At 38.5% G+C, this 27254-nt stretch overlaps 1 protein-coding gene across 3 annotated transcripts in view; it reads right to left on the reverse strand.

Annotated features, from left to right (window-relative positions):
- AFAP1 (actin filament associated protein 1) overlaps positions 1 to 27254 on the reverse strand; it is a 118217-nt gene that overhangs the window by 60103 nt on the left and 30860 nt on the right. For all 3 annotated transcript variants that reach the window (XM_051619084.1, XM_051619083.1, XM_051619085.1), the window contains exon 2: positions 4093 to 4221. In XM_051619084.1, the coding sequence (XP_051475044.1) occupies positions 4093 to 4219 (127 nt within the window). In that variant the 5' untranslated portion in view covers positions 4220 to 4221. The remainder of the gene's footprint in view (positions 1 to 4092; positions 4222 to 27254) is intronic.

Below are 27254 nucleotides of genomic sequence, written 5' to 3' on the forward strand. Positions count from 1 at the left end.
CACTCATTCTGAGTTTTTGGCACGATAATTTAAATTCCAGTTGAACTCAGTTCATAGGAACATGATACCATTTATTTTAGTAAATATCAAAAGGGAGATTAGGGTGCATCTCCTCAATGTTCTGGGAAAAAAATTCAGTCAATGGATTGTACCCTGCTTCCTCCTAAACTGAATTTAGCTTCTAGTGTTTGGTTTAGTTTTTAAAATATATATTTACATATTCAAATTGATGTCTTTTGGTCAAGATCATATAATTCTTAAAAATGTAATCAATTATGAAATGTTTCTTGTCATAATAACCCAGTCCCACTGGCTGTGAGATCACGGATTGAAAAAAAAAAAAAACAAACAACACTGATAAAATAAACTCTAAGGGCCACAGATTCTTCTTCTTTTTTTTTTTTTCCCTACAAATTAAGGAGGGGGGGATTAGTCTTGGGAAACATTCCAGAATTATTTTTTTAATATAGCTTTAACTTCTTCCTCTCTATGCAGAATGAATCCATATTATGACTGCTATCCATATCCAAGTCTCCTATGCTTTCCATAACACCCAGACATTAAATATGAAGGGCTTTTTTTACTGCAAAAAATTAAAGTATTCCAAGTGCATTCTGTTGACTTTGTGAAACTAGTTTATCCCCAGTTTTAAGCTATGTATGTTTAAGCAAGAACCTACTCTACCATTTATTTTCTTCTACCAAATTACACAGCAAAGTCAGCATTACAAGTTTACAGCACAGGCCCCTTTCAGGAAAACAAGCAATGTTGACATATTAAATTACTAAATCCACCAGCAGTTCTTACTCCAAAATAAACTGTTTGTGTCTTTGTTTTTGAGAAGAAAGTCTGAGTTTCAGAAGGAAATGCCAAGTTTTTTGTTCAGCCCTACAATCCATTGGGCATGCCAAGGCTCAGGAAGAAAAACAAAGTTTTTAGATTTGCCAGCTCTTCAGAGAAAACACCAGTTTGGATGTGGAGCAGCTCAAGGCCAGGCAACTACAACCTGAAGAATACATCTGCCTGGCCTGGCCCAGTTCTCTCTGCTTGATAGATATTAAATAAGGAAAAAAGTGTGCATTTGGGAGATGTAACCAAACAAGGCAAAAGATTTCTAAATAATTCCCCAAGTATGAACTTTCTGAGTTTTAAGTGTTTAACTAAAAGCCAACTAGCCCACTATAGTAACTTCCACACCTTTACAAAGAAAAACATAATTGTCCATTTCCAGATGTTGTAGAGAACCCAGCCAGTTCCCAGTTGCACAGATCCTTCATTACCATTCCCTGTTGATCTTAAATGGTTTGCTCCAGCAATTGAAATATTCTGTTGGATTCACACAGTTGATTTTTGCAAATGCACACAAAGAGTTTGAACTCAGCATAGTCCTCAAGCCTTTCAATCTGTGCCAACCACCCAAGAGCTCTCGTGGAGTTACGTGGGTGGAGTAAAACAACATTTCAAAAAACAGACTCCAAATGACAGTTCAGCTTAGTTAGAAGTACTGTGGGTTTATGCATCTTTTATTGCTTTAAATTTTAATGAAGAGATGAATAGTTTCAAAGGGATGGGAGTACTGAATGTTACAACTGATAAAAAAAGCAGCAGGGTCAGCTCCAGTAAAGTACATGACTCCCTAGTTAGTTTCACACACACTTCAAGCCAGTACAGGATGGTGAAGCTCCCACGAAGGCAGCTCCTCTCCTTCCCTGCCTTGTTCTTGTCCCTGCACCAGCGTCTCCTTTGTGCCAATGTAAGCATGTGTGTGGCCTCAGGTTGAACCAGACCAGGGAAGGGACACTGGTTAGGACTAACCTGGCAAAAAAAAGCAAATAATCCTTGCACTAGCATAAAACAAAGATGCAAAACATGACAAGCAAAAATGAGTAGCCTGGGGAAAGAAACAGGATGCTTTTTTTAAAAGGTTATGCTGACTCCTATTCCATTTAAACTTCAGTTCCATAAAGTAGAGTTTACAGCCATATAAATCAGTCCTATGACCTCTTGCTTAACTGAACTATGGGATTTCCTTGAATTAATTCCTGTTTGAACCAGAGCATATCTTTTAGCAAAATATTCTATCTTGATAAAATGCCAGAGATGGCATGCAGACCTTACAAAGTTATTCCATTAGTTCATAGCTTCAATGCTCAAGACATGCTTTATCTCTACTTCGAAACAAACATTCTACCATTGCACACTGCTTTTTGTTGTTGTAAGTCTAAGTGCTAATTCTCAGTCATTCCTCTCCTACATCAAGCTTAATTATGATACCTCACTTTGGATAATTGGAATGTGTACTTTTGGATCCTTTGATCACTTTGACGACTTTTCTTTGAAATGTCTAAATTTTATCTCGAATGTAGGCACTAGAAATGGATATAATGGGATGTAATGGATCTTGGTATAGATCCTGTAACTCGCATTAAAACTTCAGTGGTAGGTGCTGAAAGGCAGAAAGCTATGGTCCTTGAGTCTTCGCATCCTTGGCCACATCTGCACTCATAAAGTAAACATGCTTGGAAAGATGCTCTGGTATTGAGAAATCCATATGGTTAAAAGTTCTCAACTGAGAAAACCAGAGTGGAAGGTGATGATTTTCCCCATGATAACTCCCAAATCATGTCTAGCAACGGAGGAGATGAGTCAGGTCAGGCCAAACCCATGCCAAGGACCACTCCGTAATTTAACAGCAAAAATAATTTAGTTCCAGGGCCCAGAAACATACCCAGCACGATTTCATTTACTAGTAGAGCTGTAGCTTTTGTGTCCTGAAACAACATTCACAATTCAGAAGGAAAGGTTATAACAGCCCTTCCCTGTGTTTGCAAAATTGGCAATAGAATATTGTCCAACTCCTTGAGGAAGTAAAATGTTTTTCTTAATAAATCTACTGGAAAAGATTACAAGAAGAACAGGCGGTGTCAGATCAGCATTGTTGAGGTTATTTTTTAATTCCTGTAAAATACAGCTGTTTCTAACCATATCAAATTGCAGGTTCTCACCTACATTTTGGTTTTGGAGAGCTTGGTGTATTTTGATTGGATTTTTAGAGCATGAAGTCTTCTGCCACAGTATGTGAAATTGGCACCTGCCTCTTTCTTTCAGTAGTCTAGTAAAAATAGTGCTGAGTCTTTAAGGATGTCAAAACATAAAGGAGGACAACCATCAAATGAGGACATTGCATCAAATAAAACCATCTGTTTTTAGCACTGGAAGAAGCAAATAATGAGAAATGCCACTGCTCACAATGTGGCATTTTTCTTCAACACACTCTGGTGTTTTTCAAAAATCTAAACACTGGGGGTTTATACTGACAGTATTTCTGTCAAATGTAGAAGAGAAAGGGGCCTTATAGCTCAGATGCCACTGCATACAGAAAGGTGCTCTAGGGTACTCTAAGAGTACTGTTAGAAAAAATAGTGAGGAATAATCTTTGTATAAGCTCTGTGGAAAGGTTGCTGTACACAAGAAAAAATTTATATTGCATTCAGTTTCATGCTCTTGATGGAGACAAAAACAACTGTGCAATCAAAATGGATTTAGACAGGAAGAAAAGGGGAAAGTGAATGTTAGTCCATGTGCAAAATGCAAACCAAAGATGCTGACAGCCATCTCGTAGCTCTGGCTTGGCACTCCTGTACCAGCCATGCACCAACTCATCAAGCCTTTTGATGGATTTGGGTCATTTGACAAAGATGCAGGATGCAGCACCCACATATTAATAAAATGCACTTGTGGCCATCACTCCCTGATGCAGTATTACTTTTCCATCAAAAATTGTAAATAGTGTTGCTGCCACAAATAAAAATGAAGTGACCACTATATCAGGAGAAGTGAAAACATTTCATCTAGCACATAATTTTGTGGCTGGATTCACCCATGTGCACCCAAGATAATTCCAGTATGCCTTTTGCTATATTTTATTGCTGAAAATGAAGGAAAGCATTCAGGAAAGTTACACTTTGGTTTCACCCTGTTTTTCTTTCTTTCTTCAATTTAGGGCTTGTCTTTAGTCCTTAAAGCTATTTCACTGAGCACAGATTTACTCTGTGCATTTTGCAAGTAAGAAAACCCACCCCTGACACTTACCTTTTGATGACTGTATCCTCAGAAGAATGTTAGTTATTACTGCCTTCTTCTCCCTGACAGTGGAAGTAAGATATTCATGGTCTAGAAGTTCAAGAAACAGGCGCAGCTCAACTATTAACTCTTCCATGGCTGAAAGACAAAAAAAAACACCAGAGAATTAATCTCTCTTAAAAGTCCATTTAGAACAAAAGGCAGAGTTAATTCTCATTTATTCACATTCTTAAGTTATTTTCTAGCATTTCTTAAAAACAGACAGTCCCCCCTGCAGGATGCTGACTGTATTTATTAGCAAAACCAACAGACTAGTCCATTAGTGGGGAGTACTGGAACTTGTAGCAGTTACCTACTAGAAGTTCTTTTCATATACCACATCATCAAACCATCACTAAACAAAACTAAGTGCAGGAGTGGTGGCCATCTGATTTTTCAGCAGTGCCACTCTGGTTCCTCTCCCTTTAATAAACTATTTATAGCTACAGAACAAGATTATAGTTTGATAAATCTTCTCAATAAATTTATATTTTCTTAAATCTTTAGGGTAAGTCTCTCTTTCCTTCATCTTAGTTCTTCTGTTTGCTGTAGGGAAAAGAGAGCAGGTATTCCTTTTTTACAGTGACGCATGTTTCTTATAAGTTCCAAAGACAAGCTCCCAGCCTGTTGCAAAATTTGTATTACTCCTCAGATTCCTCATGATGAACTTTGTATTTAATCCTATTTATACTATTCCAGACCTCAAGGCTTTTAAGCAAAATTTTCTTTTCTACAAAAAATGACACTCCTTCTCTCTATTTCCAATGCTTCTCAATTTTTTTACCAATAAACTTCATAAGCACATTTCTACTTTTTTCCTTTCAAATCACCTCTAAAGTCTGCATTGTCTCATTAACTGCAGTGGCTCAGACCATATATATAAACCTATTCAGCAGGTTTATGAGTATTGAACCTCATTTTCATGCTTTAATTTTCTCCTAACTCTGAGGTTCTTTGGTCCTTTCACTTAAGTGGACTTGCCCTTTTAATTTTGTTTCGTCTTGGATAGAATTTCCATAACATTTCCATACTTTCAGATTCTCATGACAGCCTTGTTAAAAGATGAGGAGAAACATCGTTTTCATTTCAGGGCCACACCTAGGATTAATGTTAGTGCTATCCTCATTCCAAAATGCCTCTACTTAAATTTTTCTCTACTTATTCACACTTGTTTATATAGTCTTTGCAAGGCCTAAGGGGATGACCACTGCTAAGCCTCTTCAGACCTCTAAAAGTACATTCTTTGCCACTTACTCTCTTACCAGCTTTTCACTACTCCTGAAACTTTTTCTGATATGGTTGTTTACTCAAGTGAACCTGGAATCCTCTTTCCCATTTCTGAGAATATGTTTGGATGTTTAAATGAGCCTGGGTCTAGATGCACTTGTTTTATCCAATACTTGAACATAGCACCATGAAGGGAAACCTGCAGATGTCAGCTACAGTCCTTCAAGGGGCTGTCGGCCTCTTCTTGTTTCCAGTGTAGGCAGATATTCCCATTTATTTGCAGACTGTAGCTGCCTGTATGGTCTGGCTGCTCTGGCAAGAAGCTGTCTAGAATTCCATCATAAACTCAAAGTATTCCCCAACAACCATATTATTTTCAGTGTTGCTCACATTATGGAACAACAGCATGCATGCACAAAGCTTTCTGAAACAAAAAAGGGTTGGATTTGCAAAGTGGTGAGTGATCCTAAGACTCCAAGAGGAAAAGAGAAAGAGGACATATGGCCTAAAAGAAACAATACTCAAATAATAAGCTCCTCGTTATTTTTTAAATTCTACACTTTAGAAATAAGATGTATATTCCATTAAGACTAGGGTGGTCTCTTGCTTTTAAGTATGGATTATAACATGTATTAGTATTGTTATTATGAGCTTTATTTTACTTAGGGGATATATGAATCTTACTATTTGCTTTTTTATTATAACACATGCATTTCAAAACCTATCACTAGCATATAATCTAGGCAGTCATTGTGAAATCAATCAGTACACAGTACAAGAAATACGTATTTCTCAAGTAGTTCTACAGTGATTGTGTGCATTACAGCACTAACATTTATTTGCAATGGCATGTCTTCTGGATTCTTTAAAACAAGGGAATGTGTATAAGCTGAAGGGGACCTCTCCCTTCTCCTGTTCACCAATACCCTGAGCCACAATAACCCCAATTCTTTGCCAAGAACCTTTACTTCTAGGAAGGAAGAGAGAAAAATGGATGAAAGCAGCAGATAACATTGATGTGCACAGCATGCCTAACTGTTTTCAGTTATAAAAAATAGTAGGATCCAGGTACTCATGAGCTTATAATCTAATATAAACAGACAGACTGCAAAATGAGAAATTAAATCAGACCAAGAAGGAGTTAAGAAGCAAAGAGACAGGGATGCAAGAGAAGAGCAGATGGGAAACCACTGATGGGAGAGACTCCTGGGAGCTGGCACCAGCTCAAATCTCTCCTGAAGCCTCATCACATCAAAGTGTGGCCTCCTCCTCCATGTCTTTCGAAGAAATCTGCATTGCAATAAGTGGTGACCACAGCCCACTGACCTACAATGAGCAAGCCACCAAAGTTACTGGAAGCAGTTTAACTGCACCAAGCAGAGGATTTTTTTTTTTTAAAGCCTTGTTTAGAACCAATAAAGGATGACAAGATGAAACTCATTCCTGTGAGACAATGCTTAAAAGATCTTGAAACCACTGCCTTAGTAAAACATTCACTGTAACTGCATTTACATTTGGCCTGGTGCTCAGCACTGTGGTTCAAATATCTAATAGTACATCATAAAGGGTTGCAGGGCGTGAGAAGACTTGCCACTCCTGTCTTTGTTAACTTATAGGTATATGACAGTGACTTCCAGAAAGCAGTCATAAAAACTAGTTTAAAATGTTAGTATGACAACTGAATAACATTGTTAGCAGCTGTTGTAAAATGCAAGGCATAAATACTTAGATGTTGCCACTCTTATTTTTCAACTACAATTGAATGGGCACTGTGTATTCTTTTGTGGGACTTAATAACAACACAAATATTAAAGTGTGAAGGAAGTCAGCCCTAAATTTCACTTTATATATATGCAATGGTGTCAAACATCCAAAAAGGAAGAAGGGAAACACTGTAAGAAACATGCTTTCCACTTATCTTAAAATGCACTTTTCTATTGTTTTGCTTTATTCTGTCATGGAATGCATTTAAAGTCTTTAAAATAAGGAACTGAAAGCTCTTTTTTCTAAGAAGGCAACAAATAAACTTATATGTACCCAGGAAAATAACAAGTGTGCCTGTTGTCAATCCTTGTCTTATTTTCTGAATTAAAGAATCTTCTTTTCTTCTTCCTAGACATGTAATGATGTGCTCACAAAAAGTAATGGGACTGAATAATAAAGAATCCACATACAACATATTTTCAGTAAGCAATCATTACTTCTGAAATGGAGACTCAAAATGAGAGGGTGACGCAAGTCCCAAAGAAAAACATACTCCTCCAGTGAGAGATTACCCTTGGAAATTTGACATCACCACAAAATAAGAATAATAATCAGAAAGCTCTCAAAAAGGGGCCAATTTATTTGGCAGTTTTGGCTGTATTCTCCTTGCCAAAGGAATTACTTGTAAGTGGCAGGTGGTGAAAGGCAGGGTGGAGCCTGGGGATGGTAATCACAACAGTAAGCAGATTTTAGCTCGACTGAGGAGCAAAATCACATTCCATATCAAATGATGAGAAGTCCATTCTATGCTCACTAGGACTTATAGTCCCCTAATGGGCTGCTGCAATTGCCATGCACAAATAAAAAACAATGATACATCCAGGAGGGTTTCCAGACTGCCTCTCAAGAGTTTTAAAGTTTTTAAAATGACAGCACATAAAACGATACACACAAGCCAGCAACAGAATACACCAAGGTAAAAATAATCAGAGGAAGGCAATTAAATCAAACTGTAGTTTTTGTTCCAAAGCAGAACTAAAACCAACTGGGATTGAAAAAACATGATGATGCAATTATCCCAAATGTACATTTATGGGTACTCGCCTATAACCATTTTTTAAAGAATATAATGTTTTCACTTCAAACTGATTTAAAAAATTCTTATCAGCAGTGCTGTGTTGCACAGATGATCTTCAAACTGGAAAGACAGGCAAGGATGAGCTCATTAAAAGAATGGTCAGCTTGTGTATTGGTCATTCATTGCAATTGCATTGTCTCTTAACCTTGCCACACTCCATGTGACCTAATGGTATTTTTCAGTTAACTAACATCAACTGAAAAACTATTAAAGAAATAAGAAAGACAAAACCAGGAAAGATGACAAGATGTATTTTTATTAATTATTGTCTGTTCAAGTAATACAAACCCAACACAAAGTAAATGTACTTCCATGCTTGCATGTCTATTATGAATGCATGTATAATGTCAATGTACAAATCTGTCACAGTAATGTGAACTAAAATTGAGCTTAACATTTTTAGAAGAGCATCATGTTCAGTTGCTTACATCTTGCTGAATCCAGTTTCCTTGGGATTAAAGCTCTTGTTCTCCATTTAGTTTGTCATTTACATGTTAAAGGCCAGAACAGACCATTTCAATGAAATCCACTAGAAGAAATCACCTAACCTGACCATCTGTAGAATACAGGCCAGAGACTTTCATCTAGCTACTGCTCATTTACCTTAAGCACATCTTCCAGGAATGCTAAAAATCTATGTCAGCATTTTGAATCCAACTTTCATGGGAGGATATCCCACTTGACTTCCACTAGACTTGATTTATGGATAATATTGATGCCAAACTTCAAGCTATATATGAAAATCAGGTGTGCTTGAGTCCTACTACAACCCCATAGAAGTGCACACATGTGCATGTTCACACACAAACACATAAAAGTACTATATCTGGTAACTACTAAGAGGTTTTCAAAGTGGATGGCTCTGCCTTAACCTTGCATTTATTGCAAGGCTATACTCAAGAAAATGCATGCCTAACCTGTAATAGTATTTATTCTCTGACAATCGTTCATGCTGCAGTTTTGTCCTACATAATAAAGATGTTCTCTAACTCATATACCACATGGGCCAACTTCAATGCATCCATGTTCTCAGCTGTTAAAAATCTAAGCCTTTATATCCTGTTAGCAATACAATACTTTGGGACCTCCTTCAACAAAAAGTTAAAGCTGGTGATGGCTGGCTGAATGATTAAAAATTATTCTGTTTCAAAATCTGATTAAAGCCTACTAAGATCGAATATGTGAAAACCTCTTGAAACATACAGACTCTTCCACACTGCCAAAAAAAACAACCTCACTGGCTTTTGGGTACACAAGTGGAGAAACCAGACATATGATCTGGTTTTCAGTCAAAAACAGAGTGTGAACTGCATGTTTATATGCATTTCTATTGATATAACATCATAATCCTAAATTTTGGATGTCATCATTTGAGTATTTTATTAAAACTCTCATCACAGAATACCACTGGGGAACTCATGTCTGTATTTCCTAAAGATATAACTATCAGAGACACTATGAAGAAAGTAGAGCCACCAGGAGACAAAAATCTTTAAATTAAGAAGTAATACAGAAAAACACTGACTTGCTTCTGCTCAATCCTATAATGCAGTTATGAAAATGCAGTGATTAATGAAAAAAATCCTTTCATTGCTACATTATCATTATCTAAGAACAGAATTTCTCAAAGAAATGCACAAAATCTGGAAGCAAGCAACAGTAATAAATTTAGCACCAGGAAAATTTACTTTCTTCATTTTACTCCCAGAAAATAGATGACATATTTGAAAACTCTACCCAAACTCTATCCACCAAGAAACATACATGCCTGCTGTTTCAAGAACAGAGAGTATAAAGACAAGACTTTTCACTAGAAAAGTTTCTCATGGCTGCACTGGCTCTTTTTTGCTGCCTTATTTATGATGGTGTATGAGGTGTGATGAATTCTACCTGTTCTGTTCCAGAAAGAAAAGCTGATCATCTTAGGGGTTCATGCTACTACAGGAAGGAATGGTAGAAGTGTATACAAAAAGGGTGAACCCTGAATTGCAGATGAAGCAAGTAAAACACACACAAGGGTAGCAATCAGCATGTTTTAACATAAAAATTATTATATTTGAACCTCTAAAAACTCACAACAATGATCTTCTGTTTAAAATCTGGAGCTCCCTAGACTGTCACAAACTCTCTTTCCAGACAGCTTGGGTCAAGAGAGGCAAAACAGCTACGGAAAACTCCTCCTGTCTTATGCATATTTATGATCAACCTCAATGAATGTCAAGGGATTATTTCAGCCACAACCCACATGTATCCCTCTTTTTGTTACTTCTGCTTTAGTTTTCAAGGAATTGGCTTTTACAAAACTAGCTTTCCAAAAAAGCTATCAGACCTCCAAATGCTGGTGTTGCAATGCTTGGGTGATAAAAGAAGAGGTGGGAAAGCACTAAGGAATGTTTGGACAAGAAACAAGCTGCCAAAAATTGTACTCAATCAGCTCCAGACATGCAATGAGTGACAGCAGTGCAGGAGTGTAATCCATTAGCATAAGGTAGATGGATAAAGAGTTTATTTTGTTAAAGTCCAGATCAGTGTTTAAGCACTGCCACAGACTTTGGAGAGGAATGCCATCTTTTAAGTAAGTTCACAGACTCATAGAAAAAAAAAAAAGGAAAAAAAAGAAAAAAAATAATAAAAAAGAAAAAAAGAAGGAAGAAGAAGAAAAAGAGAAAGAAATGAGAAAGAGGGAAAGAGAGAGAAAAAGAGAGAGAAAGAGAGATGGAGAGAAAGAAAAAAAATAATATTATAGACATTTAATTTTATTGAAGTATTAATTATCTACATGGAACTCAGAACTCATGTTAGCCCAAAAAAAAAATAATGCTGAGAAATAACTACAAAAACTTACACCTGACTTTGTCAAGTTGCTGAAGGCTTTCTCTGGATGTATATTTACCACATAAGATTCCTTTTGTAATAAATGTAACATAACTTGTAAAACAAAAGAACTTAAGTTTCTCTCCAACTGCATGCTCAGCTCCATAAGCAAGAGTCTCATCCTCCTATCTCTGTTCTCAGTGTGGGCATTCAGGTTGAGTTTTCTTTTCGGACTCCCATTACCCTACTAGGGCAGAAAATGGAAATTTCTTCTATTTAACCATCTCAAAATATATCAGCTGACATCATCTCACTGGGACATGGCATTCCAGGTCTTGCTCACTGGCTCCTGCATTAGCTCAATTCCTCCAATTACTCCAAACCACAAAAGATAAGCAGCCACTGCAGAATTAACAAATGGGCTCCGATTCCACCAAAGAAAAGCAGCGCTGTTATGATGCAAAAAGGAGACAGAAAATCTGTGGTAGGAGGGGAAAGGCTACCCCAGACTCTAGGTCCCAGGAGGAGATGGTACTGCAAAGCATTGCAGTACACCTTGTGAGCTCTTCACTTTGGTTCTCAGCTGTACAGAGATCTCTTTTTAGGTTAGAATTTCTTTCAAAGTTGTGAATAATTACATGTCCAGGAGAAATGTGAGACAGCAAGTTAATGAACTTAATGGAATGGAAAAACAGACTAGTAAATCATTGACAAAAAAGTACAAATATGGCAATGGTAGGCCCAAGAAGTGTTTACACTCTGAACATGGCCCTCTAGGTTTCAAGCTTGCATCTATTTTAAAGACAGAAATGCTATAGTAATGAGTCCTCATATTTGAATGTGAAGATAAAAGAAAAAAACCCCTTTTTTTTTGTCTCCTACAACACTTTTTTATACCACCGTTCTCATTGCTGGATCCATTATGCAATGAATAACTTTTGTCATACATTGCTTGTTGTCTGATGCTCTTCCCAAAAGGAGAAGCATGTAATGCTTTTCCTGACAGGCTTTTGAAAATATCTTTAAATAGATGTACACATTGATACATTATTTCTTAAGAAAATAAGAAACATGATTTACATTTATAGAGTAGAATGGTGAAAACTGAAATCTCTCTTCTAGCAGAAAATACATCATTTCCCATATCACATTACTACCTTAAGAAACTGTCTCCTATACTGCTACCCTTTATGCTTAGTTTGGAGAATTTCATTCTGTGAGAGGTAGCTTTGAAACTCAAGCCCCATAGGTGAAGAGTCATTAACAAATCCTTCATAGCAAAAAAATGCTTCAACACTGTGAATATCATGTATATATAGCAGTTATTTAATATACTGTGTGCTATGTTCCTTATCCAGAGGTGGCTCTGGGTCTTAGGGACTTTACTTTCTTTTACATGTTGCATGGAATGCAGAAATACTATTTTTACTATGAGCTTTTCAATGATGTTCACTCTTAAATTGTCCAAATTATTCACAAATTAAGTTTTCTACAAAGCACAATAGCACAGGCAGTATCACCTCACTTTAGATAAGGAAGAAAGATAAAGAATGGAAGGAGTTCCTGATTCTGGAGCGTGTTTGAAATAACCAAGTTTTCAATGTGCCCAGAACCATGCAGAACTTGACTTGTGCAAGCACAGCTCTCCTGAACATTAGCTGATTAGGAGTGTTCTGCACTTCTAGAGGGTGGCTCACAGGACCTTGGTTTCCACGCATAGGGAATGAGGAATACATGGTCACCATCAGCCTCCTGGGAAGACAAGTCCAACGTGCTTGTCTCCTCATGCAGCTCTGAAGGCACAAAGGATCCAGAGCTCTACGTCAATGTTAGACTGCCAGGAAAACAACAGTATCCTTTCTCTGCTGCAGTTCTTCACCTCATTCAAAAATGTGGAGGACACATAAACAGGTGCCTTAAAACCAACACTTTCTCTCACTAGCAAACTGATTCATTCCTAGACGTGTGTTCTGAACAAGGACAGAAATGCAACCAAAACTTCATAAAATCCCACCATAGTGATAAATATCACAATAAAACTTTCCAGCTCATTAGTCTGCATCCTTAGACAGATCTTCCAGGCCAGAAAGAAAATGAGCTTTGCTGCATCTCCAACATAGACTTTTAGAGACCAAAAGGAGCAGCAGTTGCAAATGTGTGGGACATTAAGGGAGAGCATCCTTGAGTATGGATCTTCATACAGAACACTGGCCCTACCTCACAAGCACCCACCTAAACCATAATTTTAACAGCTTTTCACAATCAGATTCTCAAGAAGGAACAATGTCTTAGACAAGTTGCCTCAGGATATTTTTCGGTTTATGGGCAAAAGAAAATCAACATGTTCAATGCAGTTCACAAACCAAAGCACAGCCAAGACAACAACAGTAAATGAAGTGTTCACAATATAATGTAATAATGATAATAATAATAATGATAATAATAATAACAACAACAACAACAACAATATAGTTCTCCTTCATAATTACTATATAAACAGGAAAATTAAATGAACTTTTATTTATCATTTTTTAGTTAAAAAAAAAAAAAAGTCAAGCTTAGATACCCAGAGGCAAATTATTCCTTCCAGTTCCTTCACTCAGTGCATCTCTGCAGCATGCAAAGAGTGACCAAAGGTTCACTACACAACTCTACTGTGTTGACTGGTACAGGGAGTGCTGGGAGCCTGGACATAGTCCAGGTGCCTCTGGGCTTGGACAAACTGCTCCAAAGGAGGGAGGGCAACAGCAAGCACAAGAACTAGAGGTTCAGCCAAGACTGGAATTCACACTTGCTACTGAAGCTCTACAAAGCAACCTTCAAGGCCATCTTTTTGTCTCCATAAATGTGTTTACAAGTGAAGGTTACACTATCTCCCTAAAAGCAGATAAAGTCAGCAAGTACCTTTTAGAAATCTATGAAAATTCAGGTCCCACATATTTTATTTCCAGAAGGTATATTTCCTTAGAACAGGAGAATTAGAACTCAAAAAAGTGCATTTTTACATATTTGTTAGAAAAGGTGATAAGCTGGTTCAGTAAGTAAAAAAAAATGTTATCAGTTTAGATAAGGACTGTGCTGGAATTTGAAATGCTATTTTGTCACAAAATCTCATACCTTAATTTAAAAATATGCAGAGATTTCCTCATTTAAATATTCTAGCACAATGCTGGAGGTGCCTGTATAAGGTTCACTGCCCTGGCAAAACACGGACAGTATTATTGTGAGAGGGTCTGAGACTGCACATGCTGTAGAGAAAGGATCACAAATGCTCTGGAACAATTTTCAGTAATGGATTTAGACCCCACAAATCTGATGTGAGAAGCTATCATGATGTCACCAACAGCTACCCAGTGAACCATATGAAATACACTAATTGTAAAGCAAGTATTTTCAATGACCAGTATAATGGAAGTGGTGGGTTTTGTCTCCAGCACTGATCAGACAAAAAAAAAATAATTAATCAGACCCATTACATTTCAAAAGACACAAGTACTTCATGGCATGAAATACAAACCATGAATTACTCCTTTAAAAATCAGTCAGTGATACATCAGTTTAATTACTGACTGTATAGTGTGTCATAAAATTGACAGAACCACTGATATTCATGAAGTTATTTCTTTGTGGTGTCATTCAAAATGTATACTCAGATACCCGAAACATTAAATACTGGATACTGCACAAGCTTTGGAAGAAACCTCCATCTTTCTCATTCTACCAACAGTTATTCTGAAGACTTCTTATGATCTAGATCTGCACAAAGATGAAGTGCAAGGCCGGACACTGACGTGTACTACAGCAATCTTAGTTCTGTTTCCTGGGATGCTTCTTTAGAGCACAAAATTTTAGCAGGAACCTGAAACTTGGCCTGAAAAAAATGCAGATTCTTACAAATTTATTTAACTACCATTTTGTGGGGGGTTTGTTGTTTTTGGTTGGTTGGTTTTTTTTTAATATATGTTCTGCCTGAATGCAAAACATGGACTTAAAATTTCATTTCTTTCATGAAAAAAAAAATAAACATTATTCTATATTTATATTCTAAGAGGATATAGAATAACAAAAATAAGCAAATCCCCCTCACAACAAAATAGAAAACCAAACTGATTAAAAAAATTGGGTCCTTATCTGGCATAGCTCTCATGGTTTCAGTGATGCTCAACTAATTCATTGCAATGTAGAATATACAGCTAATACTTGTATGTTACGGAGATTTAATTTTAATTCTAGATGTGCTCTGAATTTATCATGAAACCCAAAAACATATGTTTAAATAATACTAGCAAACTGCTGCCAACACCTTTCCCTCAGATTGCTCCAGCCACCTTTCCTCTTCTATCCAATTTCCCTCACACATCTTTGGAATACAGACTATGCTAGACAGTTACCTACAAGATCTTAGGGAAAAATTATGTCCAAGGTTTTCACTTCCCTTGGCTGCTGTTTTCTGCACATTATCCAGTTTTTCTACTTCTGGTTACGCTGCCCCATATGCTTGGAACAGCTTCCCTTCTCCCTGCCAAGACACTTCCCTTTCTCACATGAAATCCCTCTTTCTTTCAGCAGTCTTCAACAGTAATCCTCACATTCCCCTTTGCCTAGCAGTTGCACCAGGTCTCGTCATGCAGCTGTTTTTTTTATCTACCTTTAGACCAGACCTTACAAACATTTTCCCATGGTAAAAAAAAACAGGTCCCAATCCTTCTGATTGGATTCACAAACCACAACAACAGGATGAGTTCACACACACACACAAAAAAAAAAAAAAAAAAAAAAAAAACCGTGTTTTAGTTATTAAAATCCCAAAGACAGTAATTTCATTCCTGTGCAACAGGACCCAAGTAGACAGTGGGATGTGTGTCCATCCCGCCAGCAGTGGGAGGTTGGGAGAACAAGGCAGCTCCTGGGATTTGCCTGAGCCCCTGCATGGGCACTGCCCACCCAGCTGTGTCTGCCCCATCCTTCCCCATCACTGCTGGCCCTTCAGACAGGGAGGTGACCTTTGAAATAGTGTCCCCTACAAAAGTATTTTAACGTTCTGAGGACGTCTGTCCCAAACACTACCATTACCAGAGGCTCTCACTCACCTCAGTCTAGTCAGGTCAATGAGATAATTTACTGGTTGTAAAATGTGTTGCCCCAGCACTGGATAAATGACACCAGTTTCTCACTGTTATGGCATTGAAAAGCTTCATATGTGGCTATGGGAGAGAAAAAAAAAAGTGCACTCTTCATATATCCTCAGCATATTCTCCCCATGACTGTCCACTTGTGTCAGCTGATGGATACCACCAAGATAAAAACAGACCACTGGATCCAGAACAATATCCTCTATTCAAATCACACAGCTGCATCTGAGCATACTTAAGTAATATCACGTGGGAGAGGAAGCCTCATGTTATGACTGGGAGGATCACTGAGGCTCCATTTGTCCTCACCAGATTGCTGTCATAGCTGGGGAAGTATCGTTATCAACATGAACTTCACCAAAGGTTGGGCGTGCCACTGATCTCATGCCTTGTGTCATTGGATAAGGAAACGGGTGGCTTATTTAACAGGATTTGCCAAAAGGTGCTTCACAGTTCTTCCTGTATTCCTGAGAAACAAAGAGCATACACTGCCAAATGTCCCCCCACTGAGATCTCAAAGGCCCAGCACTCTGCCTCAAGAAAAAAAAAATAAAAACAGCAAGGATTTCAGTTTATAGCAACCTTGCATATTTTCCTGGATTCATGTGCTTTGTTTTTCACAGACTCATAACCTAACTAGGAAACCACAGACTAGCTGCATCTGTTGGCCTCAGTATTATCAAAAATGTGCTGACTCTATAGAAAAGTTATCCCATTGCATCACAGCACAAACAGGCCGTGTCAGGCGGATGAGGTCTGCGCCGCATCCCTGGGCGGCCAGGCTGGGGAAGGGCCAGCTGGTGGGGCTGGGCACCAACTGGCCCCAGCGGCTCGGCCCGCCCTCAGCCATGGCTCGTACAGCAAGGTAGCAGCAGCTATCGATGGCAAACATTTGCATCCTTGCCTCATCTCACCATCTGCTGCTGCTCGACTGACAATTAATACGGTGGTTGCTTGAATGAGAAGCTAATGCTACATCTGTCTTCCTCAGCAACTCAAAACAGGGTGAGAGCGGCCTCTAATCTGACAGGATCCTTCCTTCATCAAGGGAGACCAACATGCTTCATTTGCAATTGTAGACCTCGACACAAATCGAACTGAATCTTTCTCCTCCTAGTCTATGCTCCCTTTTCCTTTTTCCTTCCCCATACACTTTAATTGAGCTAAAAAGTAAATAAATAAAATAAGTATATTTCAAATAACATTAAAAGGTATTTCACAACGTACAGGAAGTTCAGGGATGATCTTGCTTGTATAAATTACATCTCCTAGCCCAATTTCTAGGGGTTGTTCACCAAATACATACATTAAGGAAACAACTAAGATCGCATTTATCATCTAGATCATTTATTCCTAATAGTTTCCTATGTGCATCTGATTTGCACTGCATGAAGTGGACATGTGAGAAGAATCAAATATACACTTTCATAAAGCCTTTGACATTGGCATATTCATATGAATTTTAATTCAGTGGCCTTTACTCCAGAGGATGTCTTAAAAAGGTTTTCCTATATCTAGCCTGCAACATACAGGTTTTAGAGAAGGACTAATTTCACAGGCTTCAAGGAAAAACTGAGATAGAAACCTGTTCTCTTAGTTCCCATGAAAAACACACTGGAAACTGCTTACAAGAATCAAATTGAATGTTTTTAAAAGCCTCCAAGCAAGAATTATTTTACCCCATGAGTACTTTTCAACATTTCAGTTAAAACTATTTACAGCAAGAAAGCAAGCAGTCAAATCCACTTTGAAAGTTTTTGGGGGAATTCTAGAGAAATGCATGTATTAAAAAAAACCAACAAAACAACCAAACCCCTCCTGTCTGACAATGCAGTGAATAAATTTCTAAGAATAAAGTTTGCAACCATTTTTTTCATTAGCTATAATTTAAGCATCATGATTACAGAATAAGCTGCTAAACCAAAACGAAACAAAAATAAATTAAAAAAACATAAAATGCTCCATCATATCCTGGTCCTTTCCAGTTCTGTCTCCCTCTTTACAGAGGCTCACAACACATACAGACATTAGCAATATAATAATGCAAGATCATCATCTTCACCTCCTAGGAACAAGACAAGGACAGACAATTGGCAAAAGGTAGAAAAGGCCATTAGAAAAATGGAAACTATTTAATTAAGCCTTTGTTTTGGAGCATTTGAGAATGGCAGAAAGGTACTTCAAAAAGGCCAGGCTATCCCATGAATAACAAGGAGCATGAGAAGAAAAATGAGAGAGATGGGTCACTCAGATTCCATGAACCTTAACAATATTCCTTGAAGAAAACTGAAAAGTTTTATAGTTAAATTAAAAGTTAAATAGTTTTTTTATAGGAGAGATGTAGACATGCATTTGCAGTAAAGAGGTATTTTTCTCTTCTTTGCTGCTTTAATCTGCTTTCCCATTATTACACTTTTTTTGCTCCCAATTTTTCTGAAGAGACATACAAAGAAAGGCAAGATCAGCTTACTCTTTCTTTTCATTCCACATGGCAAACTGATAAAAACTAATAGCCAAATCCAAAAAAATTAACTATGATGAAGGCATGGATTCTAAAAAAAAAACCTTTACAGTTTTTCAAGTGAGAGAAGCTGGAGAGCAAATATCATCACATAACTTTCAGAAAGTAATTTACATTCTCAAGGCACAGTAGATCCATTAACTATTTCATTTTCCTACCACCCTTTTGGGTTACAAAGTAGCACTCTCTCTGGTTTGCAGCTGGGAAACTGAGACAGGCCCAGTACCACAAAGACCTATTTGTACCTAAGTTAATGCTCCATGGGGCTGTAGTCCTAAACTCAGACTGCTAAGAAACTGCTTTTATCCTAGGTTCAGGCAATAGTGGGGGATCTCGGTATGACAAAATCAGGTGGTTCCCTGTGTCTGATTTCCTGACATATCACAAGGAGAGAGAGGACACATGGAGGGCTGGTGTCCCACCCACACTGCATGCATGAGCAGCTCTCTATGCATCCTTCAGCAAGAATACCTGATACTTCCCTCTCAAGGACACCAGCAAAAGATGGGGGAAACTGCACATTCTGCAGTTCTCTAAATCCGTAAATTTGGTGTCAACATCATTCCTGTGCTACAACATCAAATTAGCCTTACAGACCAAATATATCCACATTGGATGTGTAACACTGAATGCTTGAGACAAAATCTCAGATTCAAGCAGCATTCATCTAACTATTCCCATTAATGGCAAAGTTCTCCCAATGTCAACGGCTGCTGAGATAATCCAACCCTTAAGCACATCTGAAAATCCAAATCAAGCTGTGGCCCTCTCAATATAATTTGACTAATTTAATCCTTTTTTGACAGTGTTGTCTATTTTTGTCTTTGGCTTTTATAATTAAAAATGTTGATCTACATCATGTGACCTGGATGCAGTGGGAAGCCCTTAAGGAATTTTTGAAGAAGAGATAAGTTTTCCTTAAACCTTAAAAAAGCCCAAATCTTACATAGTAAATGATTAGGCATCTGTATTAGTGAATTAGAAAAAAAAATGTTCAAAGCATACAGAATTTACTGTTAAACTATTAATAACTGTATTAATGCATTTCTACACCACATGACAGGTTTTCCTGATGTTTCAGGGCTGTCCCAGGGCCACAGTCCTGTGCACAGGGGCAGACCCCGCTGGCAGGAGCTGGCTCTGTGCATGGTGCAGCATGCTTTGACCAGATGTGCAGATGCTAATAAATAATGATAATAGCAATGATGATGATGATGGCAGAACTATGTAAGTGTTCATGATCTTCTAGTTTCCAGCCTCTCCTCGATCTGCAACGCCAAAGTGCCTCAGCTGGCTGGCGAGAAGTCAGAGGCTGACAGCTATCCTGGCAGCGCTCTCAGCCCCCAGGGCCCCTCACCTCATTAGCCTGACACGGAGCAGAAGGATGCTGTGCTGCTGCCAAACAGGGAGGTGGGGGCTCAGAGGGACACCCAATATCAGGATATGATGCTCTGCTCTAAGCCCAAGGAGTCTGGCCTGGGAGGACAACCACAAGCCACACTGGGCCTCCAGATCTATATTCCTGGCTTGCACTAGCCTGCAGGCAAATGGTTTACCTAAATCCAGGAGTAGTGAGGAGGAGGACTGGATTTCAAGCCAAGCCAGAGATTATCTGCAGCATGGATTAATTAAAACTACTTGGATTTCACTTTTTACCCTCCCATACTGAGAAAGAATAAATGCTTCAGAATAAAAATGCTCAACCACGCCAATACATCTCCCTCACAATACCACCAGCTGATTGCTGCACGTGCTAGGGTGCAGCCCGGCCATATATGCCTGGTGTCATTCTCTGACACGATGACACTGACAAGAATTATGAAACTGTATGACATTGTATGAGCTTAGCCTCCAAGTCTGAAACAAGGGCATGGAGAAGTAAAACAAGAGCTGAAAATCATCATCACGTTCAAGCAAACCACATGCACAACCCTGAAATGTTCGTTATAAAATTTCAAACAATGGTCTTAGTTCTGTGGCACAGTGAGATTATACTTAGAAATAATGAAAGAGCAAGGATGGAAGAGGACTTGGAATAAAAGTCAGCAGGTGTGATTATTATTTGGAAATTTTTTATGCACTTATTCTTCAGAGCACTGCATGAATATTCATTAAGCCTCCCAGCTTAGGAGGTTTCAGATTGAAGTGTTGTTATCTTCCCCTTATGGGAGAAAAAACAAGGCATAAAAGCACAGCTTCAGAAACCTACGTGGAACTTGAGGATTGTAGTTTTTTCATACCCTCATTACCACCAATTACCTTTCTATAAGGTAAGAAGAGGAACAACTAAGTGACTGTGGAGAAAAGCAATTGACTAAGACCACTAAGAAAATTCAATGGCAAAGCCAGAGATGAATTCAGAGCTCTGAAACTCAGTCCAGTACTGTGGTCCTTTGGGAACACTACTCAAGTGTAACAAATCATGAGCTAATATCACTCTTTCGAGCTCTGGTTGCAGATCCCCAAAGCATGCTCTGTGAGGCCACAGTTCAATGATCCATGCAGCTGATCAATGGAGCAGTGCTGTCAGCAGAGCTTCAAATTAAAAGTTAAAAGAAAAGGGTTCACTGAGCTCTTTTTTTTTTTTTTTTTTTAGGTTCAGCAACAGTGCCTCAAAAACACTCTTCTTTGGAAATTATCACAGTCAGATGGCATTTTTCAGAAAATATCACAAGTTTGGATAATAACATTTTGTCAGGGAGTGTTGTGCAAGCCCCGTACAATCCACTTTGCAGTTGAGGACTAAAACAGCAAACATCTCCCCGAATGTAAGTTAGAGATAGGCACCTATTCAAGTGTAAGTTAGACAATCTGTGTCCTTCAGCCAAACACTACAGCAAACAGTTTTGCTTGAAGAAGTTTCAGTAACATCTTAAAAGCCTATTTAGAGAAGAAACAATCCTGGCTGCAAAGTCTGCATTGAAAGCCTAGTAGTCAAACAATATGCAGTGCCCCAACACCTTTACTCCCCAAAAAACAGAGGACTAAAAGGAAGATATGGGAGGACTCAGAACTTCTGGTTCTTCGTGGACTTGTGAGATGCACTGAAACAACTGGTATCTCCTTCTCTATTCTCCAGGTTCCCCATCACTGGAGATAAAAATAATAATTTTCATTGCTTTTGTTCTGAGCCTTAATGTCTGCTTAAGGAAGACACTACATTAGAGTTAGTAATCATTACATCATGTTTTTTAAAACACACAGCTGAAAACAACGAAAGAATTCTTGTGTTTGCTGCCTAACAGTTGCAACCATAAAAATGTGAAAGTATGACAAGAAGAAAAAGTGCTGCAAATGTAGGTAACCAAAGGTCTGCCAGCAAGCAACCAAACATATCTATCTTATTTATTCAGTCATTCCTAACTTTCCCTGCATTAGAAGAAAAGAAGTTGCTATTTATCCTCATCTACAGTATATTCCTTTGAGTAAAGGATACAGGAAGGGTCATTTTACCTTGGCAGGGTTTAATCTTCTAGGTGGTCTAAGTACTGGTGAAGTTTTTCCAAATAAATATATATCTTCAAATAAATGAACAAATAAATATATAACTTCAAGCCTTTCCCACATAAAAGTTAATAATACGAAGCTAAGTAACATAAGAACTTTAAGGAGAGTAAAAACAAATCAAGAAAAAGACTGAGGCAATACAGATGGTAGAAACCTGAAAAATGTGTAGTCTGAGAAGGGGAAAATTGGGAAGAAAGTTTAGGAAGGAGCTCTGAAAAGCTGCCCTCTACACTGTGTTTTCATACAGGGTGCCTTAACTGTGGGCACACCCAGTGCTGCTGGGAAAAGTTGCTGCCATCATTCACGCACCAGCTGAAGCAGAAACCAAGAAATGCCCATTGCCAGCAGCTCTGTTGGGCTACGGGCTCCTCCATCTTGCTCCCCCCTGCTCTTCCTTCCCCAGCATGGCCCACATGGTACTGAGTGCCATGTCACTTCTTAGTGACACCCCTGCACTCTGCAACTCCTGATGTGCCCTATGGCACCTCCCCCATCTCCAGTCTTTTTGTTCCCGTCATCTTGATTCCACACTCCATCCCATGCAACGAAAAGGAAAACTGAGTCAACACATCAGCTTTGTGAACCACCAGCAGCAACAGAACAGGGAATGTATAACCAGTGGGACAGAAACAACACTAATTTTTAAAATGCTTCATGCTGCTCACAGAGCCCATGTATAGATATAGTGAAACTGAAAGACAATAAAGAGATAAAGGAAATGAAACACAACTGTAACATGAAAGGTATGAATATAAAATACCAGCAAGGATGCAAAAAATATATTGTTTGCTAATAATTTGGGGTCACTGGGTAGGACAAAGACAAACAGGGTGATTTATTTTTCGGGAGTTAAGACAAAGCTTCCTGGAAGGGTGGGTTATGCCAAGATCACCAGATGGGGTGAGGCATCCTTTTGTGCATGCGCTAGATGAGGTGGATCTCAGACACGGGCAGATAGGAGGAAAGTGTTGCATTTGCTTTGGGAGCATTTTAGCAATATTTGATTCCATAATCACTAACTGTCCTTATTTCAGCCTCTACCCTTGGAGCATGCCCTGGCACCAATGAATCAGCAGAGAAGACAAGGGGGAAGCTGAGTGCAAGTAAGTGTCTACATCCACTGCCTCTGATTTCTTATAGACTGTGCACCTCTTAACATGCCTCTTTGCGGCCTTTTGGCTTTGGATAGGATTCAGCCTTATCTCTCTTTGCAAAACTTTATTTATTCTCTTTGTAAAACCTTATTTATTTATTATCACTGGTAGTGGGATCAGCCTCCTCAGAACACAAGTGTGGATACAGTCCAAAGCCCTGGCTTACAATCCAAACATTCGTTCATCAAAATCCTCGTTAGCTCTGTTTCATTCCTGTCTCCTACCTCCTATTTATTTTGGAATTGTAAAAGAATAGGCTGTGTTCCTGAAAACAGGAAGTCTCCTCTATGGCAGGATTTAGGTACCTTAAAGCAGGTAGACTGTAATTTGGATGAACATTTATGTAGTGGCCTGGTGGGAAAGACGTTTGTGCAGCTCTTCACAGAAAAAAAAAAAAAAAAAAAAAATGCTTAACTGCATGTGACAGCCACCAGCTTCACTGCTGCAGCAGTTGCAGTTGCAACACTGCTGCACCCCATCACAGAAATACGAAGTTTCTCAGTTTGTAAGGTATCATTCCTATTAATTGAGCAGTTGTGAGACCTTCCATTGAAATACAGTTGTATATAAACGTACATACTAGATCGCTGCCAATGGTCTTCAGAAGCTTCAGAAAAAATTGAATTAATCTCACTCAGATGGAGGTATGTCTTGGTGTAATAGAAGGAGGAGGCTGTCAAGGGTTACGTGGCCATTTTCTCAGCAGGAATTGCATGCCATGACAAGGAGCAGGTGATCTTCTGCATGCCCCAACTATCCTTCTATTTTCTCCTCGAGAACACGAGAAGTCACCACACCAAGAGGAGAAATGTGCAACACGCCAAGCATAAAAGTCAAAGATAACACAGGGTGGTAAAAGGTACCTCCAAGAACCAAAGACCTGCTCAGAAGTCTTCTATCAGGACAAAATATAAGGCCCTACCAACCTGAGGTACTGAGACAGAGAGTCAGAAGGTCCTCTCATTTATAGCCAGTGCTCCAGAGCTATTTCTTGAAGCCTTCAAGCCACAAGAACATCTATTTCACCTCACAGCAATACAGAATAAATAGTAAAAAAAGATCATCTGCAAATTTACCATGTAGGTTATCAGCAAATATCCACTTCTTGGCAGCCTTGTGTATTTGTAGAGGTCTTACATTTAGTTTAAATAATAATAATACTACTAAAATTTACTAAATAAATATACACATTATTACTCACATCCAGAAGGAAATGTGACTTTTCAGGAAAAATGAACTTTCTGCTCAGGCAGTTTCCAAAAGAGTCCAGAAGAATGAGTATGCTACAAGTCAGATTCATTATAAATAAATTAACATTGTCTATCATAAGAAACTTTCATTCTGAAGCAGAAATCAATCCAAATTGTACTCCAAAACAAAGTAAATAAAAGATTTTGTTACTTGCACTACCTCCCTAATTGTAGTGTATATAATGAACAGAAGTTATTTATTTTTTGAGGTTAAAAAATGAACATTCTGGTATTATTTTTGGCTGGTTTGTGCCTTTTTAACAGCAATGCATTTCATGCTTTTCAAATGCCTATTATTTTTGGCATTACAATACTTTTAGGTAATTTTGTAAACAAAAAGTTACTGAAGTCTGTGTCTTTATGTCCCTATTTTATATAACTTTTAAAAAATAAATCTCATTAATTCATTTTGAAATTCCCTCAAAGTTGAAAGTTTTCATCACTTTTAATAACTGTCCCCTAGTATCACTTAAAATATCATTATATATTAAGCTGTTTGGAAACCAGAGCCCCACCTTTTAATCATAAACACTACAGCTGAAGTCTGACCTAAGTAATCTGCCAAATTCATTGCAGGAGCTGGTGCCAGTGAGGAAGATAATCTAATTCTCTCTGTTCCCAGAGCTGGGCTTTATCCAGGGGACAGTTTTTTCTTTGGGTTGTATTTGGTTTTTTTAAGCTAATTTGGGGCATTTTGCCTTTGGCTTGGAACATTTTCTAAACAAAATAAAAACATTAATTTGGACATAGTATTAGTGCCAATACCATAATGCACTACATTTATATGGTATAATGTGGAAAAAAAAAAATTCCCCATTAGATCAAAGAGATAATTAGAATAGAAGATACAGCCTGGAATAGCCTTCTCTTTCTTTCAGGTATGTGGGAGATGTTGTGCTGAACACCTCTGCAGAACTTATAGCGAACCCAAAAGTTAATCTGAATCATCCTCCTATGGCACATCTAGCTAGAAATGCAATTTCTTGGTGCTCTCCTACTCCAGTGTGACTGTGGGTTGCTAGGAATGAACGGAGCTCCTCTGCCCTGTGCCTCTGCTGCACGTTTCTGGCTTTTCCCTGCATCAATAATTAGGCTGAGCAGTCACAGAGTGACTCGACCCAGGGGAAAAGGAAAGATTACTTCTCCTTGAGTAAGAGCCATCTACACCCTACAGCTGCACAACTATTGGATCTAGTGCATCCATCATAAATCCAACTAAGTCACTGGTAACACAATCCAGTTGGGTGCTGTGAGCCTCAAGGCTGCTGACTTCCATTTTACAATGACTCCGCAGCTACTTGGTTTTCAGCTGGTTTTTTTGTTCTGCTTGCTCAAGTTTTACTCATGTAAAGAATGCAAGATTTCAGTAGTCAGGATTAGTCAAAAAACCTATTTATATTTAATAAGTGCATCCCTCAAATACTTTTTCAATTGTACTGCCCTGAATTTCATTAGACAATTTATGATGGAGGGCAGTTAAATTGTGTGCTAGAAGCAGTTCAGAAGGTCATTTTTATTTTAAGATGGAATCATAGAATCATTGGGGTTGGAAAAGGCCTTCAAGATCATGAAGTCCAACCGTCAGTCCTACACCTCCATCAACACTAAACCATCTCCTGAAGCACTATGTCCACCCGTTTTTTAAACACCTTCAGGGATGGTGCCTCCACCACCTCCATGGACAGCATGTTCCAATGCCTCACCACTCTTTCAGTGAAGAAATTTTTCCTAATATCCAATCTGAACATCCTCTGGCACAGCTTGACCCCATTTCCTCTTGTCCTGTTGATGGTTACTAGCGGGAAAAGGCCAACACTCGCCTCACTACAACCTCCTTTCAGGTAGCTGTAGAGAGCAATGAGGTCTCTCCTCAGCCTCCTCCAGGCTGAACAGCCCCAGCTCCCTCAGCCCCTCCTATAAGACCTGTTCTATAGACCTCTGATCAGCCTAGTTGCCCTTTTCTGTACACTCTCCAGAACCTCAATGTCCTTCCTATTCTGAGGTGCCCAAAACTTGAGGTGCGAGTTGCATTTTGCGAACACAGAGATACAGAAAATTAGAAGCAGTCTTCATGGTACTGATCTCTAATCTTTTATTAAATATTTCCTATTAGAAGTTTTATATTAGGCCACTGTCTGTTGGAAACTACAGGCCTGATCTTGATACAGGTTGCACAAAAAATGCTGCTGGGTTCTGTTCCTCTGTCCCACAGAGCCCTCTGTGTGCTCTGTACACATTTGCTTATAGGCGTTTTTCCTACTGCTGAAGTAGTTAAGGAATGAACAAACAAACGAACAAACCAAAGAAAAAAACAAAACAAACCCCAAACAACCAAAACAACAACAAAACCACCACAAAACAAAACAAAAAACCCCCACAACTCCAAAGAACCAGTTTCAAATTATAAATAGAATTAGACTTGAGATGTTATGGGGGAGAAATGCTAGAGGATGGCATTTGGGGAACCTCCATCTTTATTCTTATGTTAAGGTTGGTTCCTTCAAGATACTAAGCAAAGTACACCACACACATGCATAATTATCTGAATTCACAGGAATAGTCACTTGTTTCAGCACAAGCTCCTTCTGGACTCAGTTACTCAGAAATCAGAGCGTTCTCTTCGGTCCTCAGAGGGTGGCAGGAAGACATCCTTCCATCAAAGTGAAGCAGGCCACATATGAACAG

The sequence above is a fragment of the Apus apus genome, chromosome 4 (assembly GCF_020740795.1).
Source record: "Apus apus isolate bApuApu2 chromosome 4, bApuApu2.pri.cur, whole genome shotgun sequence".
NCBI classification, from domain to species: Eukaryota; Metazoa; Chordata; class Aves; order Apodiformes; family Apodidae; genus Apus; species Apus apus.